Source organism: Apostichopus japonicus, chromosome 2, assembly GCF_037975245.1.
Source record: "Apostichopus japonicus isolate 1M-3 chromosome 2, ASM3797524v1, whole genome shotgun sequence".
In the NCBI taxonomy this organism is placed as follows: Eukaryota; Metazoa; Echinodermata; class Holothuroidea; order Aspidochirotida; family Stichopodidae; genus Apostichopus; species Apostichopus japonicus.
The window spans coordinates 27,929,002-27,951,230 of NC_092562.1; the positions used below are offsets into that span (position 1 = coordinate 27,929,002).

The window sequence follows — 22,229 nt, forward strand, 5'->3', positions numbered from 1 at the left end:
TGTTATGTTCTCCGTTGGACAAATGATATAAGCAGAGAGAGTCAAAATTACTACTTGTTTTATTGCTTTCTTGTAATGTAATTATCTCGAAACCATATGTATCTCTTTCATAGGAAGATATGTCACTGGTCATGCACCTTTGACACAGCTCGTAACCAAGTAAGATGGTAGCACAGCAATATTATAAATGACTATAACAATGATGTAGCAAGCTTCATACTTGGTATGTGGATCTGTCTTATAAGTACAAGAAACCCAAGGTCATTTGAGGTCAAAGGAGGTCAGTAAGTCAAATTTGGCTGTCAAAATATTGACTTTTTGAATGAAATATATTAAATATATATATATATATATAATCCTGGGACTTTTCGAGCAAAAAGTTCAAATTTTGATCAAAAGTCAAAATATAAGAAAAGGATAGTTTAAAGCACCATTTTGAGATAACTAAATTGTATTTTTTGGTATGAAAAAAATTCAAGAAAAAGGATGTTAACGATCTCTGGTTTTTTTGTTTTCTTTCTCAGATGTCTATGGGCATAAATGAAGAAATAAATGTAGAAAGTTTGCCACTTTCTGAAAGTAGCATCATATTGTGATGATGATGTCAAGATATGACGAATGCACCTTCAAGCTGCTCCAGATCGTGATGGTGATGTCAAGCTAGGAGACTAATGCACCCTCAACCTGCTCCAGATCTTGATGATGATGTCAAGCTAGCAGACGAATGCACCTTCAAGCTGCTCCAGATCGTGATGATGATGTCAAGCTAGCAGATGAATACACCTTCAAGCTGCTCCAGATCTTGATGATGATGTCAAGGTAGCAGATGAATGCACCTTCAACCTGCTCCAGATCGTGATGATGATGTCAAGCTAGCAGATGAATACACCTTCAAGCTGCTCCAGATCGTGATGATGATGTCAAGCTAGCAGATGAATACACCTTCAAGCTGCTCCAGATCGTGATGATGATGTCAAGCTAGCAGATGAATACACCTTCAAGCTGCTCCAGATCGTGATGATGATGTCAAGCTAGCAGATGAATGCACCTTCAACCTGCTCCAGATCTTGATGATGATGCCAAGCTAGCAGATGAATACACCTTCAAGCTGCTCCAGATCGTGATGATGATGTCAAGCTAGCAGACGAATACACCTTCAAGCTGCTCCAGATCGTGATGATGATGTCAAGCTAGCAGATGAATACACCTTCAACCTGCTCCAGATCGTGATGATGATACCAAGCTAGCAGATGAATACACCTTCAAGCTGCTCCAGATCTTGATGATGATGCCAAGCTAGCAGATGAATACACCTTCAAGCTGCTCCAGATCGTGATGATGATGTCAAGCTAGCAGATGAATACACCTTCAACCTGCTCCAGATCGTGATGATGATACCAAGCTAGCAGATGAATACACCTTCAAGCTGCTCCAGATCTTGATGATGATGTCAAGCTAGCAGATGAATTCTTCCTCAATAATTGATTTTCAACACTAAGTGTTCAAATTTGAATCTAAAAGGGAACAATGTATTTGGAAACAGAGTAAATGTTAACTATGCTGATGCATTAATAACAAGTTAAATCTACACTAATAGACATAACTTAAAAGATCTATCAAACCATAGGCAATACAATATCTGTGCAAAATGACATTATTTTATCTTTTCATAGACTTATAGATATATTTTGTTCAGGACTTTGACTATAGATATTACTTAAAACACATTCCGTCCAGTGTTGTGCTTCAATACAAGCTGTATTGTATCAATCAAAGCAACAATGTTTTGTCTTATTTAATGTGCTCTGTATCCAGTACACTCAATATATGCCTGCGGCGAACCAGCAGTGGTCCATTTCTGGACCAGCAGAGGATCGATCCTATGGTGGCCTGCCATAGACGTACCGACGGCCTACTGGAGGAAGGCCAACAGTGGATCACCAACGAGCCACTGGACATTTGATCAATTGGCAGGGATCTGCAAGTGACTGCAGCCCAAGGACCGCCAATGCAGCCACTGGAAGGCCATCCAACGGCTGTCAGATCTTTGCTGTCTGTGTGGCTCTTGGTACACCAAGCCAATAATAATAATAATAATAATAAATGAACTTATAAAGAGCTAAAAATCTACGAAGTATTCAATAGCGCTGTACAAACCTAATAGAATGCCAACTTGAAAAATGACTCTTCAAACCAGACTTGAACTGACTGAGAGTGGGAGAACTCCTCACAGATATGAGCAGACCATTCCAGAGCTTGGGCCCGGCTGATGGAAAGGCACGGTCGCCATAGGTTTTCAGTTTAGTTCTGGGAACAGTGAGAGTGAGTGTATTGCTAGAACGCAAGGTATAACGAGTATTGACCTGGAAGGACAGATGGTCTGACAAATAGGCGGGTGCCATTCCATGAATGCACTTATACACCAGGAGCAGTACTTTGAACTTAATTCTGAATTCAACAGGCAACCAGTGCAAAGAATGGAGGATACTCAACGATGGTGTGTTGAAGTCATAGCAGTCTACAACAAGCCTGGCTGCGCTGTTCTGCAGACGTTGCAGTCTCTGAATCAGATACCCTGGAGTATCATGGAGCAAACTATTGCAATAATCCAAATGGCTATGAATAAATGAATGAACCAAGGTGCTCATAGTTCTAGAAGACATATGTTTCCTAATCTTCTTTAGCTTAAAAATATAATAGAAACCAGTCTTGCAAACTTTACTGATATGTTTATCCATTTTCATGTGTTTGTGGAAAATAACCCCGAGGTTGCGAACTTGATCACAAGAAGCAATGGAAGCACCACCAACTTTGATAGACTTATTGACGACCTTTGTGAGCTGGACTGGAGTGCCGAGAATAATGAACTCAGTTTTACTATCGTTCAGCTTCAATTTATGAGCAGCCATCCAATCCCTAATATCACAGAAAGTGACTCCTTGACCTCAGAATCTGACCCCCTGAGTGTTGATAGATGCACAGTACTTACATTCTCAATTTGTAATGTTTTTACTCATTCAGCAAAAAAGATGATATCAGGCGCGTAGCCAGGAATTTGCCAAGGGAGGGGCGAAAATGTAGGCAAACTATCTAAGCGTAGCGCCACCATGGTTTGCGCGAAGCGTACAAGAAAATTTTGGCTGGAAATGCCTCCCAGATTGCTGGAAATGGCACTTCCCAGGCCTAATAAGTTGCATCTTAGCATTTTCTCTTTTAAAATTACTAGTGATATCATAAAAACATTTAATTTTTTTTTTTAAATATGCTCAAGGGGGGGCGGCTGCCCCATTCGCCCCCCCCCCTTGGCTACGCGCCTGGATGACATGAAACAACATTTATACATTCATAAAGTGGGATCAAGTTGAAGGAAGCACTGTGGATTTCATTAACTGTACAGAATTGATAACACTGTTATCTGGATTTGATAAAACAAAAATGAAACTATACAACTTTACTTCTACAGTTTTTCTACACAGATGTTAAGAGCCAAGCTTTGTTTGGCCTTTCGGAACCATTGAAAACAACGTTAATATTTAAATTTTCATTCTCATGCACCACTGTACCTAGCAAAAGAACAAGTTATACATTGACTAAGAACAATGATTTGTATAATGTGTGTAATATGTAGGCTATACAGTAGAATTCATAATACTGTGTAGACCTGAGCTACCAGACTACCATCAAACTTGTGCAATCTTACTGTAAACGAAAATGAATAAGAAATTAATAGAACAGAAGCATAAATTGTTCATATTTTTGTTAGAATTTAGTCGCGTTAAGAATGTAGTAGGAAGCAATGTTGCATGAGAGCAGCAATCATTCATATTTTTATTACAATTCAGTCATGTCAAGAATGTAGTAGGAAGCAATGTTGGATGAGAGCAGGAATCATTCATATTTTTATTACAATTCAGTCATGTCAAGAATGTAGTAGGAAGCAATGTTTGATAATCATAAGAGCAGCAATCATTCATATTTTAATTACAATTCAGTCATGTCAAGAATGTAGTAGTAAGAAACAATGTTGTATGAGAGCAGTAATCATTCATATGTTTATTACAATTCAGTCATGTCAAGAATGTAGTAGTAAGAAACAATGTTGGATGAGAGCAGCAATCATTCATATGTTTATTACAATTCAGTCATGTCAAGAATGTAGTAGGAAGCAATGTTTGATAAGAGCAGCAATCATTCATATTTTAATTACAATTCAGTCATGTCAAGAATGTAGTAGTAAGAAACAATGTTGTATGAGAGCAGGAATCATTCATATTTTTATTACAATTCAGTCATGTCAAGAATGTAGTAAGAAGCAATGTTTGATAAGAGCAGCAATCATTCATATTTTTATTACAATTCAGTCATGTCAAGAATGTAGTAGTAAGAAACAATGTTGCATGAGAGCAGCAATCAGTCATATTTTTATTACAATTCAGTCATGTCAAGAATGTAGTAGTAAGAAACAATGTTGTATGAGAGCAGTAATCATTCATATGTTTATTACAATTCAGTCATGTCAAGAATGTAGTAGTAAGAAACAATGTTGCATGAGAGCAGTAATCATTCATATGTTTATTACAATTCAGTCATGTTAAGAATGCCGTTATAAGAAACAGCATTGATCGACTGAGCAGGGATGAAATGAAGAGGGACTTTACACAGACATGGGTTAATGTTTAGGCTACATTTTATTAAATTATTTTTATTGTTATCAGATCGGTCTCGGTCTATAGTTGGGATATGAAATTTCGGCTATCGACAAAAGGCTGATAGTAGCAATGTCAGTGCAACATTAATTAATATGCTGCATGATAAAAGACCTTGGCATAATATTAAGAATGCTGAAGTGGCATTCATTGCAAGGCGTTTCTGAAGAAGACACTTAATTTACAATTGTTATACGTCTTTCCCAAACTAGGAGCATTATCGAATGGGAGGAAGCTACAAGTGGCCTGCTCTATCCGAAGTTGTGGAATTTAGACGACAGGTCAGAGCTGTTATACGGAATGTCATCAAAAATGCTGACTTTGATTTACCTATCACGATGGACAGCCCATTGGTTAGTTCATTCTGCCTTCACAATTATTAGGATATCATGTTAAATATACATTGCTTATTATTTAAATGAACATTTTGTCCTGGTAAATTATTGCTTGCACATGTAGTGTCCATTGGTAAAGGGGAAAAAATTTCCAGAGGATACTAGATGTATATATTTAAAAGGACACAAACTTGTGCAAGACTTTATGTACACCAGTCACTGCAACTGAGCTGGTACTAGGATTTAAACAGTAGCCGCCTTCTCCATAATGTAGTGTTTACTTCAGTCAACATGGTTTTAATGCGAAGTAAACACTGCATTATTCCGTTATCACTCTTTGGACAAGACTTTATCGGTTGAAGTGCCGCAATGAGTGGAAAGCATACTTTGTCTGCATGAAAAGGAACACATCAAACACTCATCCTGCCAGGTGATGAAATAATCAAGCCACTTATCATTCGGCATATCATTAATCAAAGTCTATGTGAAAAGTGGAAATCACAAAATAAATCATATTTAGTATCACAGCAGATTACTTTATGAAATTTCCATCACAGATTTGAAAGTATAGATATCCTAAATACATTTTTCCTTCTTTCCTTTTTCTCCTCACAAGCCTAGCGGATCTGTGTTGATAAATTGACTTTTATACTAGTTTTTGCATGAATTTCAAGAGTGTTTTCAAAAGTGTATATTCCAAGTTAATTTATTTATACTGGTATGTGTAAATAGCTAGGGTTCAGATATATGTTTGGACCATAATGTGTTAAAGAATTGCCTTTATCCATTCTCATATAGTTATTCCCCCTACTCAATCAGAAAATATGGCAATTGGAAACTTTTGCTAAATTTTCATTTCATCCTGAAACTGGACGTTAACATGCTTATATGTTATAACTTTCAATGAATGATTCAGTTTATATAGTCAATTGACTTTGATAATTTTAAACGGACAGACGGATACTGGATGGATGGTCCTTCGTTGGTTAATTCAAATGTCAACAATGTTCAGCATTGTTCAGCAAAATTGACACAATATATGTAATTTTAAGTGAAAATGACGAGGAGGTCTACAATATTGGGACACTAGTACTATGCTTTTGCCAAACCTTGAAACCTCAATACTTTTTGCAATTCTCTTTTGTTTTTCTCTATTATTATTATATTTTGTTGTTACTGTAAAGTGGGCACTCTTTATGGGCTTTGATCATGAAAGGATTCATTTGGAGACATCTTCAGTGCTGATCAGGCAGCTTCCATTGGAAATGGTGCGAGTACCAGTAAACTGGAGAAGGGGACCAACGGAAAACGGTAAGAATGTCACACATGGTTCAGTATTATTGAAAGAATTATGCTGGCCAGCTGCCTCTACAGAATAGACCCACAGTAAAATGCATATATACATCTATCCTTGGTACCCTTTGAGGGACATCAGACCGACAGCTTGCTAAGTTTAAGCTACAGATGCTATTTTATCCATTCAAGTACCCATGCTCAACCTGAATCTGTGGCTGCAGGTATTTTCACTTTTTGGAGCACCCATGCTCCATCTGACCTTGTACTGTATACGTAGGTAATACTTTCAGTGGTGAAGTGTCCATACAGTCAGGGGGGGGGGGGCGGATGCCAACCCTGACGGACTCAAAGGGAATGCTGGTGCCCTTTTCAGCTTTGTACCACTTTTTACTTATTCGCGATTATTGACTTTTTTATTGCACTCTAATCTACCTATATTGACATTTGCAACATTTTAATTGTCACTTTCAACACCCATATTAACTTCCGAGTTGTCACAAATGGCGATCAGACACCTATTTATTCTTCTTTTATCTGCAAATTAGCAAGGCCCGAAAAGGGTAATTTTCGGCGATCTAGGGAGTTTCTTTACTCAAGAAATTTCTATTCACACTGTGCCAACCTGTGGTGGCACTCCGCTTTAGATAAGAGTCGAAAGCGCCCCTACAGACCATTCTCTATGTCTGTGTAGAATATAGAACAGCGGTGTGATGACAATTCTGATTTTCAAATAAGTTGGAATATAATGTGACTGGTTTTGAGTGACACAGATTTGTCCCAGGCTTGTGGGGAAAAAATGAGTCATAAGTTATTTTATTTTACAAAGCAGTTCCAAAATTCAAATAGGCAGCTTTCAGAATTGATACTATTCAGGTGATCTCATATGTTGTCAAAGGAAAGAGTAAAAAGCAACTTGATATAATTAAGGCTTGAAAAGCTCAATCACTTACTAATAGCTGTTCTATGAAGGAGACTATCAATTCATAAAAGTCATTTTGATATTTTTTGGGATGTGTATATCAGTAAAGTGTAACAGTAACAGTCTTTGCTATCACTCAGTCACTGAAGCTAATTGTCAGTAATAGTAAATTCAAATGTAGGCCATATACTGGTCCTGAAAACACAAACATTACAAAGGACACAGAGCTATACCCACTGGCAGTATTAGCAAACTTCTCTGAAGGACTCTATTACTACAATTTTATGATTAATTTAAGTTCTTTTGACATGTTTTTTTTGTGTTTTTTTGGCATTTGATTAAGAAAAGGATAGACTGAAACTTTATTTGTATTTGCGTTTGTTAAGATTTCTCGTTAAGTTAAGTCAAATATTTAATACCGAAACTGAATGGCATATATTGGGGTGGGAGGGCGGCCAATTAGTGGAAAAATTATTTCTACTGTGGCAAGCAATTTAATATATAAAAATACCATCATCCCGTAATGTTCATCCATATATTTCAACTTGTTATTTCAACAAATGCCCGCATAATTCCAAGAAACTATATATTTGGTGAAAAACTAAACAGAATCACTAAGTTGTAATCAAATCGTTCATTTACTTTAAACTAATAACATTCACGAAGTTGATGATTAATGTAATTAAAACAGCCAGACTCTAATAATGTCATAAACTTTATTAACAGGATCTGTTTTCTACCTCTGCTATTAAAGTTGAAATATCATAATGATAAAATTCATGCATGTGGAGATATATACTCCTACTGTTGGGTATGTTACATGCCCTTGGTTTATTAATTATTGAATGTTAAATATTTTATTAGTTGGGCATAAAAAATAGCCTCGGTATATCAATTATTGAATATTATATATTTTATTACACTCTAAAAACAAAAGTGGAGTGAATTTTCACCTCTTTCAAAGAGTGTCTAGAGGGACCACTCTTTAAAGAGTGAATTTCACTCTTCTAAAAGGGTGAAACAATTTTCAATCCTGTACTGAAAGAATTATTTCACGCCACAAAAGAGTGAAATTTACAAAGGTTGAGAGTGAACAGTCACTCCAAAGGAGTGATGTAACTATTGTGTGTTATTATTGGTGAAAGGGAACAAGCAGTTTTTAGTCTAATTTCTTTGCTGAACAGTTAAAGTTGGTGGTATTTCAAATCAAGGCATAGCAATCAAGAACTCTTGTACTTTACACCGGACAGGATTATGGGTTTTTCATTTCTGGGTAAGTTTCTCAATCACATATCCAAATAAACATAAAATATAAAACAAATGATCTAAACTGTAAACAGAATTAAACTACCGTAAGATTTGCAGGGCAATTTAGAGAAAATGCAAAAAATGATAAAAAGTCAAAATTTTGAAATTTGGGGTTACTTTTGGAAACGTGTCGGAATCTCATTCAACAAGTTAGGAACTTTTCTTCAACGGCCATCGTCAGTGGGAATTTAGTGCGTAAAATGGATCGATGTTTTCACATGCTATATGTATGAAAGTTTTCTCTCAACAGGGCGTATTTCACGAACTCCATCGTGACCTTGTTCTTATCAGAGTTTACTATAGTATAAGTTGAAAAAGCACCCTAAAGCTAGTATAAACAAGTGGAAAGTAAATAAAATGGCTGTCAATTTATTTTTGGAACACATTTTTTTTTTTTTTACATAAAGTAGTTTTGAATTTAAAGTACATTCCATATTCAAGGGATCTTAATTTAGCCTGATAATATTGTTACTGGTAGTATGGTTAATTAATTAAGGCAATCATATTTAATTGTCATTTCGTTTGATATTGAAAAACCTACAACTGAACAAATGTAGTGCTACAAACTGACCTTTCTAGCAGGAAGTCAACTAACCTCTATTGATAACAAAAGGTTGTACTCATGGTCCTATTGGACCTCAGCTCCGCCTCTGGTCCTATTGGACCTCAGCTCCACCTCTGGTCCCATTTGACCTCAGTTCTGCCTCATTTGACACGGTTGATCACCCTATTCTGCTTGACATTTTGGAAAACGATTTTGGTATTATAAAACCTGGTTTATATATTTACGAGTGACCCGCTTACCTGTCTCCCCACAACATTCAGAAAGTAACGTTACGCTAATAAAAAACAAACACATGGGCGTGAGTTGCACACTTAAAACAGCCCCCAAACTCCCCCACCTATAAGAAAGGATACTTATCAGGTTGTAATAGGCTGTTGAAACGCTTAGCAATCCAATAGGATGTAAAGAAGGTAATAATCCAATGTAATCCAGGCAGTTTTCAAAAGATTTGAATCCACTACGAAAACGCATGAGTAAACACTTTGGATGGTAGAATGAGAAGGAAGGGCATTGACCGGATAGGACTGGTCACTGAGGGTGCACAGTGTTAAAAGATTACCAGGGCATACTAGACACGGTAGAATGAGGTGCTAATGTTGTGGGGAGACAGGTAAGCGGGGAACGAAGTAAATATTACGAATACTGCTCTAAAATGGTTTGTAAACTTAGTTATAGATCGCAGTTTGTTGAACTGAATGGTGTTATAATTCTGATGAGCTCCATGTTGAACATGGAGTTCCCCAGGGTTCCTGTCTCTAGAGGTCCTTTGTGTTTTATGCTATATACAGCCTCGCTATTTAAAGTCATTTCTACCTATTTTGACACAGGATTTGCCTATGCTGGTGATACTCAGTTGGTTTATAGCTTCAAACCTTGTAAAAAACAATACCACTGAGGCTGATGCTTTCAGCCTTATGGAGAACTGTACATCTCTGACACATAAATTAAAACTTAAAGACTCCAAAACTGAATATATCATTTTTTGGTACCTCTGCCCAACTTATGTACATTGAAAACAGTTCAATCAATGTTGGCGATACTTCTATATAGCTTCTTCCATCCCAGGTTTGTAACCTTGGCGTCATATTCGACATACATATGAAAATGGAACAACATATTGTTACCAATGTTTGCAAAATTGGCTACTATTATATTTTCAATCTTAAGAAAATTAGAAAGCACATGTCATCCAAATCTATGAGTATTCTGGTACACGCGTTTACACACAGTCGTCTAGATTATTGCAATAGTTCGCTTTATGGTATTTCAAGTAATTTAGTTCATAAGCTCCAGCGTTTGCAAAACAGTGCTGCCAGATTGGTTGTTGACTGTTATGAGTTTGGCACCCCCCCCCCCTCTAGCAGTAATTGCGTTCCTTGCACTGGTTACCTGTCGAGTATAGGAATAAATTTAAAATATTACTTTTTGTTTACAAATGCATACATGGCTTGGCTCCTTCTTATCTATCCGAGCTTATTTCCTTTTCTGTCAACCCTCGTTATCAACTAAGATCTGGCAATAACATGCCTCTCACTGTACCTAGAACTAGGCTGAAAACCTATGGTGACCGTGCATTCTTGTCAGCTGGTCCTGTCTTGTGGAATGATTTACCTGTGTCTGTCAGGACGTCTCCTTCTCTCTCTCAGTTTAAGTCACAACTTAAGACTTATTATTTCAATCTTGCTCTTTCATTATTATCGTACAGCGCCATCAAATACTCTATAGATTTTGGGGCATTTTAAGTTTATCTATTATTATGATTATTATTATTGTAATTCAATGTAATATTCAATGTAATTGGAGTCAATGTCATTGGCTATTCACATGTCGACACATTCTTATCATTCACTCCGGGTCAAAGAGTCAACAGAGAAGTAACTGGAGGAATGAACACCAACGAATTTCGCTCTTATAGAGTGGCTTTTCGCTCTTATGGAGTGAAAAAAATGTAACTCTCGGTAAAGAGTGAATTGTTCACTCTATTGTTTTTAGAGTGTAGTTGGGCATGACACATACCCTTGGTTTATTAACTATTGAATGTTATATATTTGATAAAGCTCTATACACTATAGTCTATATAACTATGACAAATGTTTACTCATAGAAGTCCTCTCATACATGAATCCATGTGACTATCTTTGTCATTATGTGCTTTAATACTGAGACTTTAAATTTACACTCTGAACAATAATGTAAAAGATGAATTATCCATCTTTCATTAGTATTTTGTGGAATACTAATATTCTTTTCTCTTTCTTCTGCTCCCTCCAGGAAAAGCAGGCTTAAATGAGATGGTGTCAGTTTGTACCACCGATGTACAGATGGGAAAGCCACTTGATTTCCCTTCTTATGGATGGGATAACGAGTACCCAGAAATTAATATTAGGTAAATGAAAATGAGTCATGGTTTACTTGGTGTATTAACTTTGTTGATACTTCTTATAGATGGGATAATGAGTACCCAGAAATTAATATTAGATAAATGAAACATGAGTCATGGTTTACTTGGTGTATTAACTTAGTTGATACTTCTTATAGATGATATAACGAGTACCCAGAAATTAATATTAGGTAAATGAATCATGAGTCATGGTTTACTTGGTGTATTAACTTTGCTGATACTTCTTATAGATGATATAATGAGTACCCAGAAATTAATATTAGGTAAATGAATCATGAGTCATGGTTTACTTGGTGTATTAACTTTGCTGATACTTCTTATGGATGGGATAACGAGTACCCAGAAATTAATATTAGGTAAATGAATCATGAGTCATGGTTTACTTGGTGTATTAACTTTGCTGATACTTCTTATAGATGATATAATGAGTACCCAGAAATTAATATTAGGTAAATGAATCATGAGTCATGGTTTACTTGGTGTATTAACTTTGCTGATACTTCTTATGGATGGGATAACGAGTACCCAGAAATTAATATTAGGTAAATGAATCATGAGTCATGGTTTACTTGGTGTATTAACTTTGTTGATACTTCTTATGGATGATATAATGAGTACCCAGAAATTAATATTAGGTAAATGAATCATGAGTCATGGTTCACATGGTGTATTAACTTTGCTGATACTTCTTATAGATGATATAATGAGTACCCAGAAATTAATATTAGGTAAATGAATCATGAGTCATGGTTTACTTGGTGTATTAACTTTGTTGATACTTCTTATGGATGATATAATGAGTACCCAGAAATTAATATTAGGTAAATGAATCATGAGTCATGGTTCACATGGTGTATTAACTTTGCTGATACTTCTTATAGTTGATATAATGAGTACCCAGAAATTAATATTAGGTAAATGAATCATGAGTCATGGTTCACATGGTGTATTAACTTTGCTGATACTTCTTATAGATGATATAATGAGTACCCAGAAATTAATATTAGGTAAATGAATCATGAGTCATGGTTCACATGGTGTATTAACTTTGCTGATACTTCTTATAGATGATATAATGAGTACCCAGAAATTAATATTAGGTAAATGAATCATGAGTCATGGTTTACTTGGTGTATTAACTTTGCTGATACTTCTTATAGATGATATAATGAGTACCCAGAAATTAATATTAGGTAAATGAATCATGAGTCATGGTTTACTTGGTGTATTAACTTTGCTGATACTTCTTATGGATGGGATAACGAGTACCCAGAAATTAATATTAGGTAAATGAATCATGAGTCATGGTTTACTTGGTGTATTAACTTTGCTGATACTTCTTATAGATGATATAATGAGTACCCAGAAATTAATATTAGGTAAATGAATCATGAGTCATGGTTTACTTGGTGTATTAACTTTGCTGATACTTCTTATGGATGGGATAACGAGTACCCAGAAATTAATATTAGGTAAATGAATCATGAGTCATGGTTTACTTGGTGTATTAACTTTGCTGATACTTCTTATGGATGGGATAACGAGTACCCAGAAATTAATATTAGGTAAATGAATCATGAGTCATGGTTTACTTGGTGTATTAACTTTGCTGATACTTCTTATGGATGGGATAACGAGTACCCAGAAATTAATATTAGGTAAGTGAATCATGAGTCATGGTTTACTTGGTGTATTAACTTTGCTGATACTTCTTATAGATGATATAATGAGTACCCAGAAATTAATATTAGGTAAATGAAACATGAGTCATGGTTTACTAGGTGTATTAACTTTGTTGATACTTCTTATAGATGATATAATGAGTACCCAGAAATTAATATTAGGTAAATGAATCATGAGTCATGGTTTACTTGGTGTATTAACTTTGCTGATACTTCTTATGGATGGGATAACGAGTACCCAGAAATTAATATTAGGTAAATGAATCATGAGTCATGGTTTACTTGGTGTATTAACTTTGCTGATACTTCTTATAGATGATATAATGAGTACCCAGAAATTAATATTAGGTAAATGAATCATGAGTCATGGTTTACTTGGTGTATTAACTTTGTTGATACTTCTTATAGATGGGATAACGAGTACCCAGAAATTAATATTAGGTAAATGAATCATGAGTCATGGTTTACTTGGTGTATTAACTTTGTTGATACTTCTTATAGATGGGATAACGAGTACCCAGAAATTAATATTAGGTAAATGAATCGTGAGTCATGGTTTACTTGGTGTATTAACTTTGCTGATACTTCTTATAGATGGGATAATCGAGTATCAAAACATTTATGTCACAAACATGACCTATGTGTCATGATTTCTGTCATATTTACTTGTGTTGAACTTGATACATCTTATGGATGGAATAATGAGTAACAATTTGGTCATTGCCTTGCAATTAAAATATGTGTCAAGGTTTCTTGGTCAGTATAACTTAATTTGGTTAGCCTACTTATCATGCCCAGAAAATGCTATTTATGTGACCGAAATATGAGTTATGATATCATTATGAAGATGAGTACCCAGAGATTAGTACCTGCATGCAGCAGTATAAATCTCCCCAAAATGTAAATTATCACCAAAGTAGTATTCAAACCGTTTTTTCTGCACTCATTCTCGACAGTGTTCCAGCCTTCGCGGCCTCAAAGTACCTCATCACAAATGCTGAGTTTTTGGAGTTTGTGAATGACGCTGGTTACCAGAATGAATCTCTATGGACCACAGAAGGATGGCAGTGGAGAACATTCAGAGAAGCGGTCCACCCAACATTCTGGGTTTGTACTAACGGTGAGGGCCGCTGATTGAAAATTAGATCTTATAATCTGCAGACCAGTACGGTCAGAAACAAAAGCTGCACTGAGCAGGAGCTGTCAATTCCACTACCGCAAGGATCAATCAATATATAGACAAAACAGATGATCTCCGCTGACCAGAAGTGTCTATTTGTATTTGTATTTATGTTAGATCCTCCTGCAAGCAGGAACTCGCGAAGAAGCCTAATTGGCTTATCAAAGCCACAAGCTGACCTAAGTCAGTCTCTTACATTCATATTTAATGTCCATGATTATGAATTGTCAATTGCCAACAACTCTGTAACTGGACGACATACATTAATCTTAATCTTGGAGTGACTCAAACCGGGGACCTTATGATTGGCACCGGCGTTAACCACTGAGCTAACACTCCACGACACTCCACTCCACATTTGTGTCAAATGCAGGAGCACAAAAGACTATGTCCTACGCAGCCTGGCTGCGGGATGCTGCAGCCCCCTCAGTGTCCGACACTTTGTAACAGTGCACATGATTCAATTAAACATTGATTTAATTAAACCTTTAAGCTTTAAACAAATCAAATTTGAAATCTTTAAGCCAACCTAATTCTAGTCCTTCATGATACTGACTAGTATATATTGCTAAGACCTCTGCGAGTGCTTCCATACTTGATCCACAGATTTTTAACGAGTGCGTTTTCAAAACACTTTTCATTTATGTTCACAATGGATGCTTCGTGGGGTGATTAGACCCTGCGATTGGTCAATCAACGATGAGGAAGTTACATAGACAATAGCAATTCACGTTGATGTCATAGTTATATGCACCCTTGTAACAGATGTGCTGTACTCTATGGTAAGAAACAAGATATGACATCATATATCATCTTGATCTGGGTTTCACAGTTGATCCAACGAACTTTCTCACCTGTTATTTTGATCTAGAGCTTTCGGATCTGATTTAAGGATGATTAAGGTCTCAGGATCAGATCCTGAGTGTGAGAGGTTTCACACTCGGATGTTAATCTCGAATAGAGAATCAGATCCCCTGCAGGAGACTTAGTGTGCAAGTACTTTAAGATGACAAATTTCTTCCCTTCATTTTGACTAGAATGTTAATACAAACATGATGTCTTAATTATGTTACGTATAAATGTGCCTTTCTTTGTTTGATCGGTTGTTTGTTTAGCTCTTTATTCTTTACATGTCTTTTGTAGTTCTGGGTCTCACTTTATACATCTTTTCATAGTCATATTAAAGAGCTGCCTTTTATTTGCAGGATGTAAGAGTGGATGTGGTGGACTCCTTTCAAGTTATTCTCATTGCCGAGTAGACGTCAGCCAACGAGATAACAATTTGAGTGAAGAAGTCCAGACATACAGGTAGGTTGTCTTCCTACTAGTAAGGTCAGTTTGTAACACTACATTTGTTCAGTTGTAGGTTTCTGAATAATAAAACAAAATGACAATTAATTATGATTGATAAATGCGGGTGTTTCATCCTACAGTGTGAGCTAATTACCTGTAACATGACTGAAGGTGATGTAAAAAGATGAGTCATCACTTGTGAAACCTTTTGTTCGTTTGTGTGTTTGTGTAATTTCACTGCTCATGAAGGTAGTTGTATCAGTTTCTATGGAGAACATACAGTACTTATTCAATATGACTCAATGGTGTGTTAATGACATTGATTCACATGTAAATGTGAAAAACTTTGGACATGGACTTCGACTAGAAACATGTTTCTTCGATCCCATATCAGACCAAGAAATGGGAGGTAATAAAGATCCCACATCAGATCAGAGCAATGGTGGGTATATAAAGAATGGCCCTATATTGGAACTAAGCGTGGGTAATGAAGGAAGACCAGACACAAGGCCATAGTTAAGCTCCAAACATGAACAAACTGCCCCCTATTCATAAATCACAAATATCAAAAATCTTTTACCTTCTTTGTATCTGTGTTGTGTACTACTACATATGTGCGAAGAGCTGACAGTCAATGGACTACAAATTTAGTCAATCTGTTCGACTAGCTTTAATGGAGTGCTTGAAATACCTGTCTTTAATATTTTCGCTATATTCTGCGATAGGTTTGAGATGTTTTCCTTCTTCTGTTATAATCACTAACCAGCTAGCACACCTACTGATAGCATCTTGCCTGCCTGCACTTAAAAGGGTTGAGAGATGTCATAAAAATACAGAATACTCAAATCCATCATTTTAAACTATCCCTTTTGGGGGGGGTTGGGGATTGCCAATACCAGTTTGGGTGAAAGCATCTTTGAATGTTCCATTGCATTTATGTTTCCTTATTACAATTATTAATATTTTATTTATTATATTATTATTATGCAGCTCACACTTTGCTAAATTGTTCCCTAGCAAGTGATTGCCTCTGTAGCTTTAATGTCCTGTTTCTTACCCTTTTTTTGTACCCCACTATTTCTTTGGTTTGATGGAGTACTGTATGAACTGTTCTGTGATATTGGCGGTCCCTTTAATTGATCTTTTGTTCATAGACTAAGGACTGTTTGTGAACTAGTTGTGATGCCATGGACATGGCCAGTAGAGGTCAACCATCATGAAGCCAGAGCGTACTGTCGTTGGAAGGGTAAGGCCGTTAGACTCCTGACAGAAGGGGAACACAATGCCATCAGAGACTTGCAGGTATATATAGCGTCACTACCCGTGCTTCCTCCCTCATTAAATATAAATCATTAATCATTTCATCTCATCAATTTTTAACTTTATACTGGTATTTGTCATTAGGCCTATACAGACATTACAGTCATATATGCACAGTGACAAATGTTTAACATTTGGAATTGTTTTAAAGTTTTCATTCCTTGATATCATTACTGGCATATGAATAGTAAACATATGTTCACTATCTCCTAAATAATTCCGAGTGATACAGGCTGGTAGTCAGTGTAATCCAGTCAATACAGGAGTGGTATGATCTCTATAATTAGCATTTGGGGGGGGGGGGTTGGGGGGGTACATCCTTGCAACAATATTCTGAAGAAGAGTTAATTACAAGACATAAATGTAGTATGGGGTACAAACTTTCCCTGGTTGCATGGATTAAACAGTAGTCAACCTTGCTAAAAAATAAATAAATAAAACATATATATATTTAAAAAAATATTTAAAAAATAAAACCCTTGCTAAAATAAGATGCAACCAATGGGTTGTGACCAGTATTCAAGTTTCTTTTGTTGATTATGGGAATTCTTATTATTATGTGTTAGTTACAAGCTCAATGCAATAGGGCGGCACACTGAAATACAACCAGCTTTTCAATGAATCCTCATAAATAGCAGGATATACAAAGACCCTGACAGTTCTGAGACCTCTGACTTGTTCAGTGATGTAGAAATTGTATGAAAATTAATGCTCTGAAGCACCTGGGGGTGCGGAGCATCCCTTGCCCCCCCCTCTACCCCCTCAGAGTATTGGTAATTCACTGATATCCTCGACTCCTTCTGTTTCATTCTTCTTTGTTTACAGCTGAGAAGAAAAGATACAAGTTGTGACCCTGTCTTCAGGAAAGAGTTGCATCAAAGAAGCAATCTAAATTTAGCATTTTGCACCAGCACCGTGAGTGTATTTAATGAAGATTTTATTCGGGCTTGAAAAGTCACAGTTTGAGCTCTTAGTTTTACCGGTTTATGTTGGTCGTCAGTGCAGTAAAGGCAAAGAAAATGGATAATAAAATTACCTTTGGCTTAATAACTCGTACAGAAATATAACATGTGTAAAATTTAATTGAAGTTTGCTATTGTGATACACAAGTGTTGAAGACTGCGATAAACTTGTTTTGATCTAAAATTGTAAAATATATCTTGTCAGAATTAAATCTTGAGCATGAATTTGTAGCCTCATCGACACCACCTACTTTATACTGTAAATGTTTTGCCTAAAACTTGCGCTAAAACTCCTGGTTATCATAAAAATTTCATATCAGTTGGCGGTTCTATTTTTGGTAGTATTGCTAAGTAACCAGTATTACTAGATGTCAGTCTCAGTACATGCCAAATATTATAATTTAAAAATCTATTTGACAGGTACTAAATTCCCATCGAAAACAGAATATTGCCTTTATTAATCAAGTTTAATTTGCACCGACAAAGCTTCGTTACGCTTTCGGTGAGATATTAAGCAGGGTATAATTATAGAGCAATTTCATTTATAGCAAATAGGTCTGTTGGCTTGGAAAACTGAACTTAAACTGATCAATTGAGTCCAGAGACCTAATATTTGCTGTAATAATCATAATAATTAACAGTTCTAATATAGTGCAACTTACAATAAAGTCTCGCCATGCTGTACTTATTACCCTGGTCATTGGTAACTTGTCACACCTACACACCAAAGTGTGCACCACAGCCACGTGTCCCCTGGGGGATTTCCCATAGGGTGCAGCCACAAACCGGCACACGCAACTATATTTACAAGTCACCTCGCAAGTCCGCATTTATACACCTGGGTGAAGAGAGACAATGGAGATAAAGTGCCTTGCCCAAGGACACAATGCAATGATCTGGCCAGGGCTCGAACCTGTAATCCTTAGATCACAAGTCCACTGCCTTAACCACTTGACCACAACGCCCTCTGTAAGTGGGTCCATAAACAGGGGGCAGCATGTTGAAAGCTGTGATTCCCTGATCGTTTTCAAACAAGACACAGGAAAAATATGCTGGTTAAGATATTGTGATCTAAATGGCCTTTTTTTAGTTTGTTGATGACAGTTATCACATAATTAACTTGAGGTATTAAATTTAGTAGTACAGAAGGCCAAAGTAAAGATCGTATAATCTATGCATAGATTTATAGGTAATCAAAATTCAGTATTAATTGGAGTAATCGCAGTACATTTATTCGCTCCACTTGTGAACAATTCAAGCAGCCATGTTCTGGATCTTTGGCATTCTAGCAAATTGGGTAGAAGTTCTGCCAGCTAGTAAAGAACTTGCGTAATCAAGCCTACAGGAAATAAAATTGCTGCGTGAACAAGTATTTTAGTTGCAGACTTATCAAGATATTTAAGAAGTTGACCCACTTGTCTAATATAATACATAGTAGACTTGTATATATTAGTAACTGTCTCATCCATAGCAAGGTAGTTATCGAAATAAACAGCAAGGTTGCGTACTACTGGAGTGCTATGTATAACTTCATCATCAATCCGGAGCGAAAGATTCTTAAATTCACATCCTTCCCTAGTCCGACTGAAAACAATTACCTCTGCCATATCACCATTCAACTTCAATTTTTCTTTTGCACATCCACAATTTAACCCCATGAATACATAATTCCATCTCGGATATAGCGAATTCAAGATCAATTGGGTCAAAGGTCACATAGAGCTGAGTATCATCAGCATAAAATATAAAACAGTACAAATATTAAATATTATGTTTATTAAAATAAGGTACTTCATAATAACATCGATCTCTAGCTCATGGTTGATGCATCTACGATAGGTAGGCCTTGCCCTGTTTTAGCTTGTTTGTCGATTACTATCCAATCCTAGCACAGCAGTCCTTTATTAATAGCAGGAATTCCTCAATAGAGAAACATTGGTTGAACTAGCTAATTACAGGCCAGAGAGCTAACCCATAATCTCACCAAACCTATATAGAGTGACCAGTGTTGCAGGGTAGGCTGGGAGGGTACCATTGCACAGCCAAAGACTGAATAAGGCACACATGCCTGATAATAGTGCAAAGTTGTTGGCCGATATATTTTTTGTGGGCTGGAATTTAGTCCTTTGTGGACCCAATTTTGCACGCATGTTGAGAAATCCTGCTTAATGGGCAATGTAAGCAGTCCTGTTTTGTTGAGAAATATTAAAACAGTAAGCCAGTTCAAGTTTTATTTAATCATGCGCATAGTGTCATGATTTTATAAATATTCACGTGATATGAGAAATAGGAAGAAATATTTCATCTTCCTTTCAGTTTCATTTGGTTTGGGGGAAATATGGGATGACGAATAATGTATTCTTATTTTCATATTAACACACTTAAGGAAGAATAAAAACTTCAATAAGACGAGCATGCAAGTGATATAGTTGTTCCCTGGAGACAAATAGTTATATTTTTCTTCTCTTTTTCGTTGACATTACAGCCAGTGAATCACTACCCAGCAAACACAAAGGGCTTTCACGATGTGTTTGGCAATGTGTGGGAATGGATGGAAGATCACTTTAATGGTTTTCCTGGAATGAAGACAACTTTCTTATATGATGATTTTTCAACAGAATGTTTTGATGGAAAACATAACATTATCCTGGTATCTTTGCATAAGATTTTGTATTTTTACTCATGTTTTCATGTTATTGGTCAACAAAGTAGAGATGAGTGTCTGCATCGGTATAGGAAATATTTATGAACACATTGCATATCTAGCCAGTGAGAGAGAGGGTGGAGGGGGGGTGGGTGGTTACTGATAGCAGCTTTGAGAATTGCTGGTAAAGATTAAGATATTTTAATGGAGGGGAGGAGGGAGGGTTGGAGGAAGAGCAACTGTCTCTTAATTCGTACTGTCACTGGTTAAGATTAAGATATTTAATGGAGGGTTGGAGGAAGAGCAACTGTCTCTTAATTAGTACTGTCACTGGTTAAGATTAAGATATTTAATGGAGGGTTGGAGGAAGAGCTACTGTCTCTTAATTTGTACTGTCACTGGTTAAGATTAAGATATTTAATGGAGGGAGGGTTGGAGGAAGAGCAACTGTCTCTTAAATCGTACTGTCACTGGTTAAGATTAAGATATTTAATGGAGGGTTGGAGGAAGAGCTACTGTCTCTTAATTTGTACTGTCACTGGTTAAGATTAAGATATTTAATGGAGGGAGGGTTGGAGGAAGAGCAACTGTCTCTTAAATCGTACTGTCACTGGTTAAGATTATGATATTTAATGGAGGGTTGGAGGAAGAGCTACTGTCTCTTAATTTGTACTGTCACTGGTTAAGATTAAGATATTTAATGGAGGGAGGGTTGGAGGAAGAGCAACTGTCTCTTAATTCGAACTGTCACTGGTTAAGATTAAGATATTTAATGGAGGGTTGGAGGAAGAGCTACTGTCTCTTAATTAGTACTGTCACTGGTTAAGATTAAGATATTTAATGGAGGGAGGAGGGAGGGTTGGAGGAAGAGCTACTGTCTCTTAATTCGTACTGTCACTGGTTAAGATTAAGATATTTAATGGAGGGTTGGAGGAAGAGCTACTGTCTCTTAATTAGTACTGTCACTGGTTAAGATTAAGATATTTAATGGAGGGTTGGAGGAAGAGCTACTGTCTCTTAATTTGTACTGTCACTGGTTAAGATTAAGATATTTAATGGAGGGAGGAGGGAGGGTTGGAGGAAGAGCAACTGTCTCTTAATTAGTACTGTCACTGGTTAAGATTAAGATATTTAATGGAGGGTTGGAGGAAGAGCTACTGTCTCTTAATTAGTACTGTCACTGGTTAAGATTAAGATATTTAATGGAGGGAGGAGGGAGGGTTGGAGGAAGAGCTACTGTCTCTTAAATCGTACTGTCACTGGTTAAGATTAAGATTCTCAACACTTAGAATTACAATCCTAGATTTGTAATTAACACTGATGGAGACTGACTTTTGGCTAATTTGTTTGTTTATTTCTGAGCTATACGGTGGTTCATCTGCTTTACTTTTCAGGGCGGTTCCTGGATCTCAACCGGTGACGAGGCGTCACGGTTTGCCCGATATTCATTTAGAAGGCACTTTTTCCAACATGCTGGCTTCCGTATCGCTCAATCCAAAGACATCAGCAGCAGAGTACCTGTTAGACTGGTCCATCGGTCACAGGATGTAAAATATGGTATTTGTAACATATTACTCATCAATCATTCATTGTGTGAATTGGGAGCTGGAGGCCGGGT

General features: G+C 36.5%; 1 protein-coding gene across 3 annotated transcripts in view; it reads left to right on the plus strand.

Moving 5' to 3' along the window:
- The window catches only part of LOC139985018 (uncharacterized), a 46,905-nt gene that overhangs the window by 15,525 nt on the left and 9,151 nt on the right, over positions 1-22,229 (plus strand). For all 3 annotated transcript variants that reach the window (XM_071999206.1, XM_071999201.1, XM_071999213.1), the window contains exons 6-14: positions 4,919-5,059; positions 6,226-6,352; positions 11,401-11,515; positions 14,169-14,332; positions 15,598-15,700; positions 16,840-16,987; positions 17,831-17,920; positions 20,453-20,617; positions 22,006-22,168. In XM_071999206.1, coding sequence (XP_071855307.1) covers positions 4,919-5,059; positions 6,226-6,352; positions 11,401-11,515; positions 14,169-14,332; positions 15,598-15,700; positions 16,840-16,987; positions 17,831-17,920; positions 20,453-20,617; positions 22,006-22,168 — 1,216 coding nt within the window. The remainder of the gene's footprint in view (positions 1-4,918; positions 5,060-6,225; positions 6,353-11,400; positions 11,516-14,168; positions 14,333-15,597; positions 15,701-16,839; positions 16,988-17,830; positions 17,921-20,452; positions 20,618-22,005; positions 22,169-22,229) is intronic.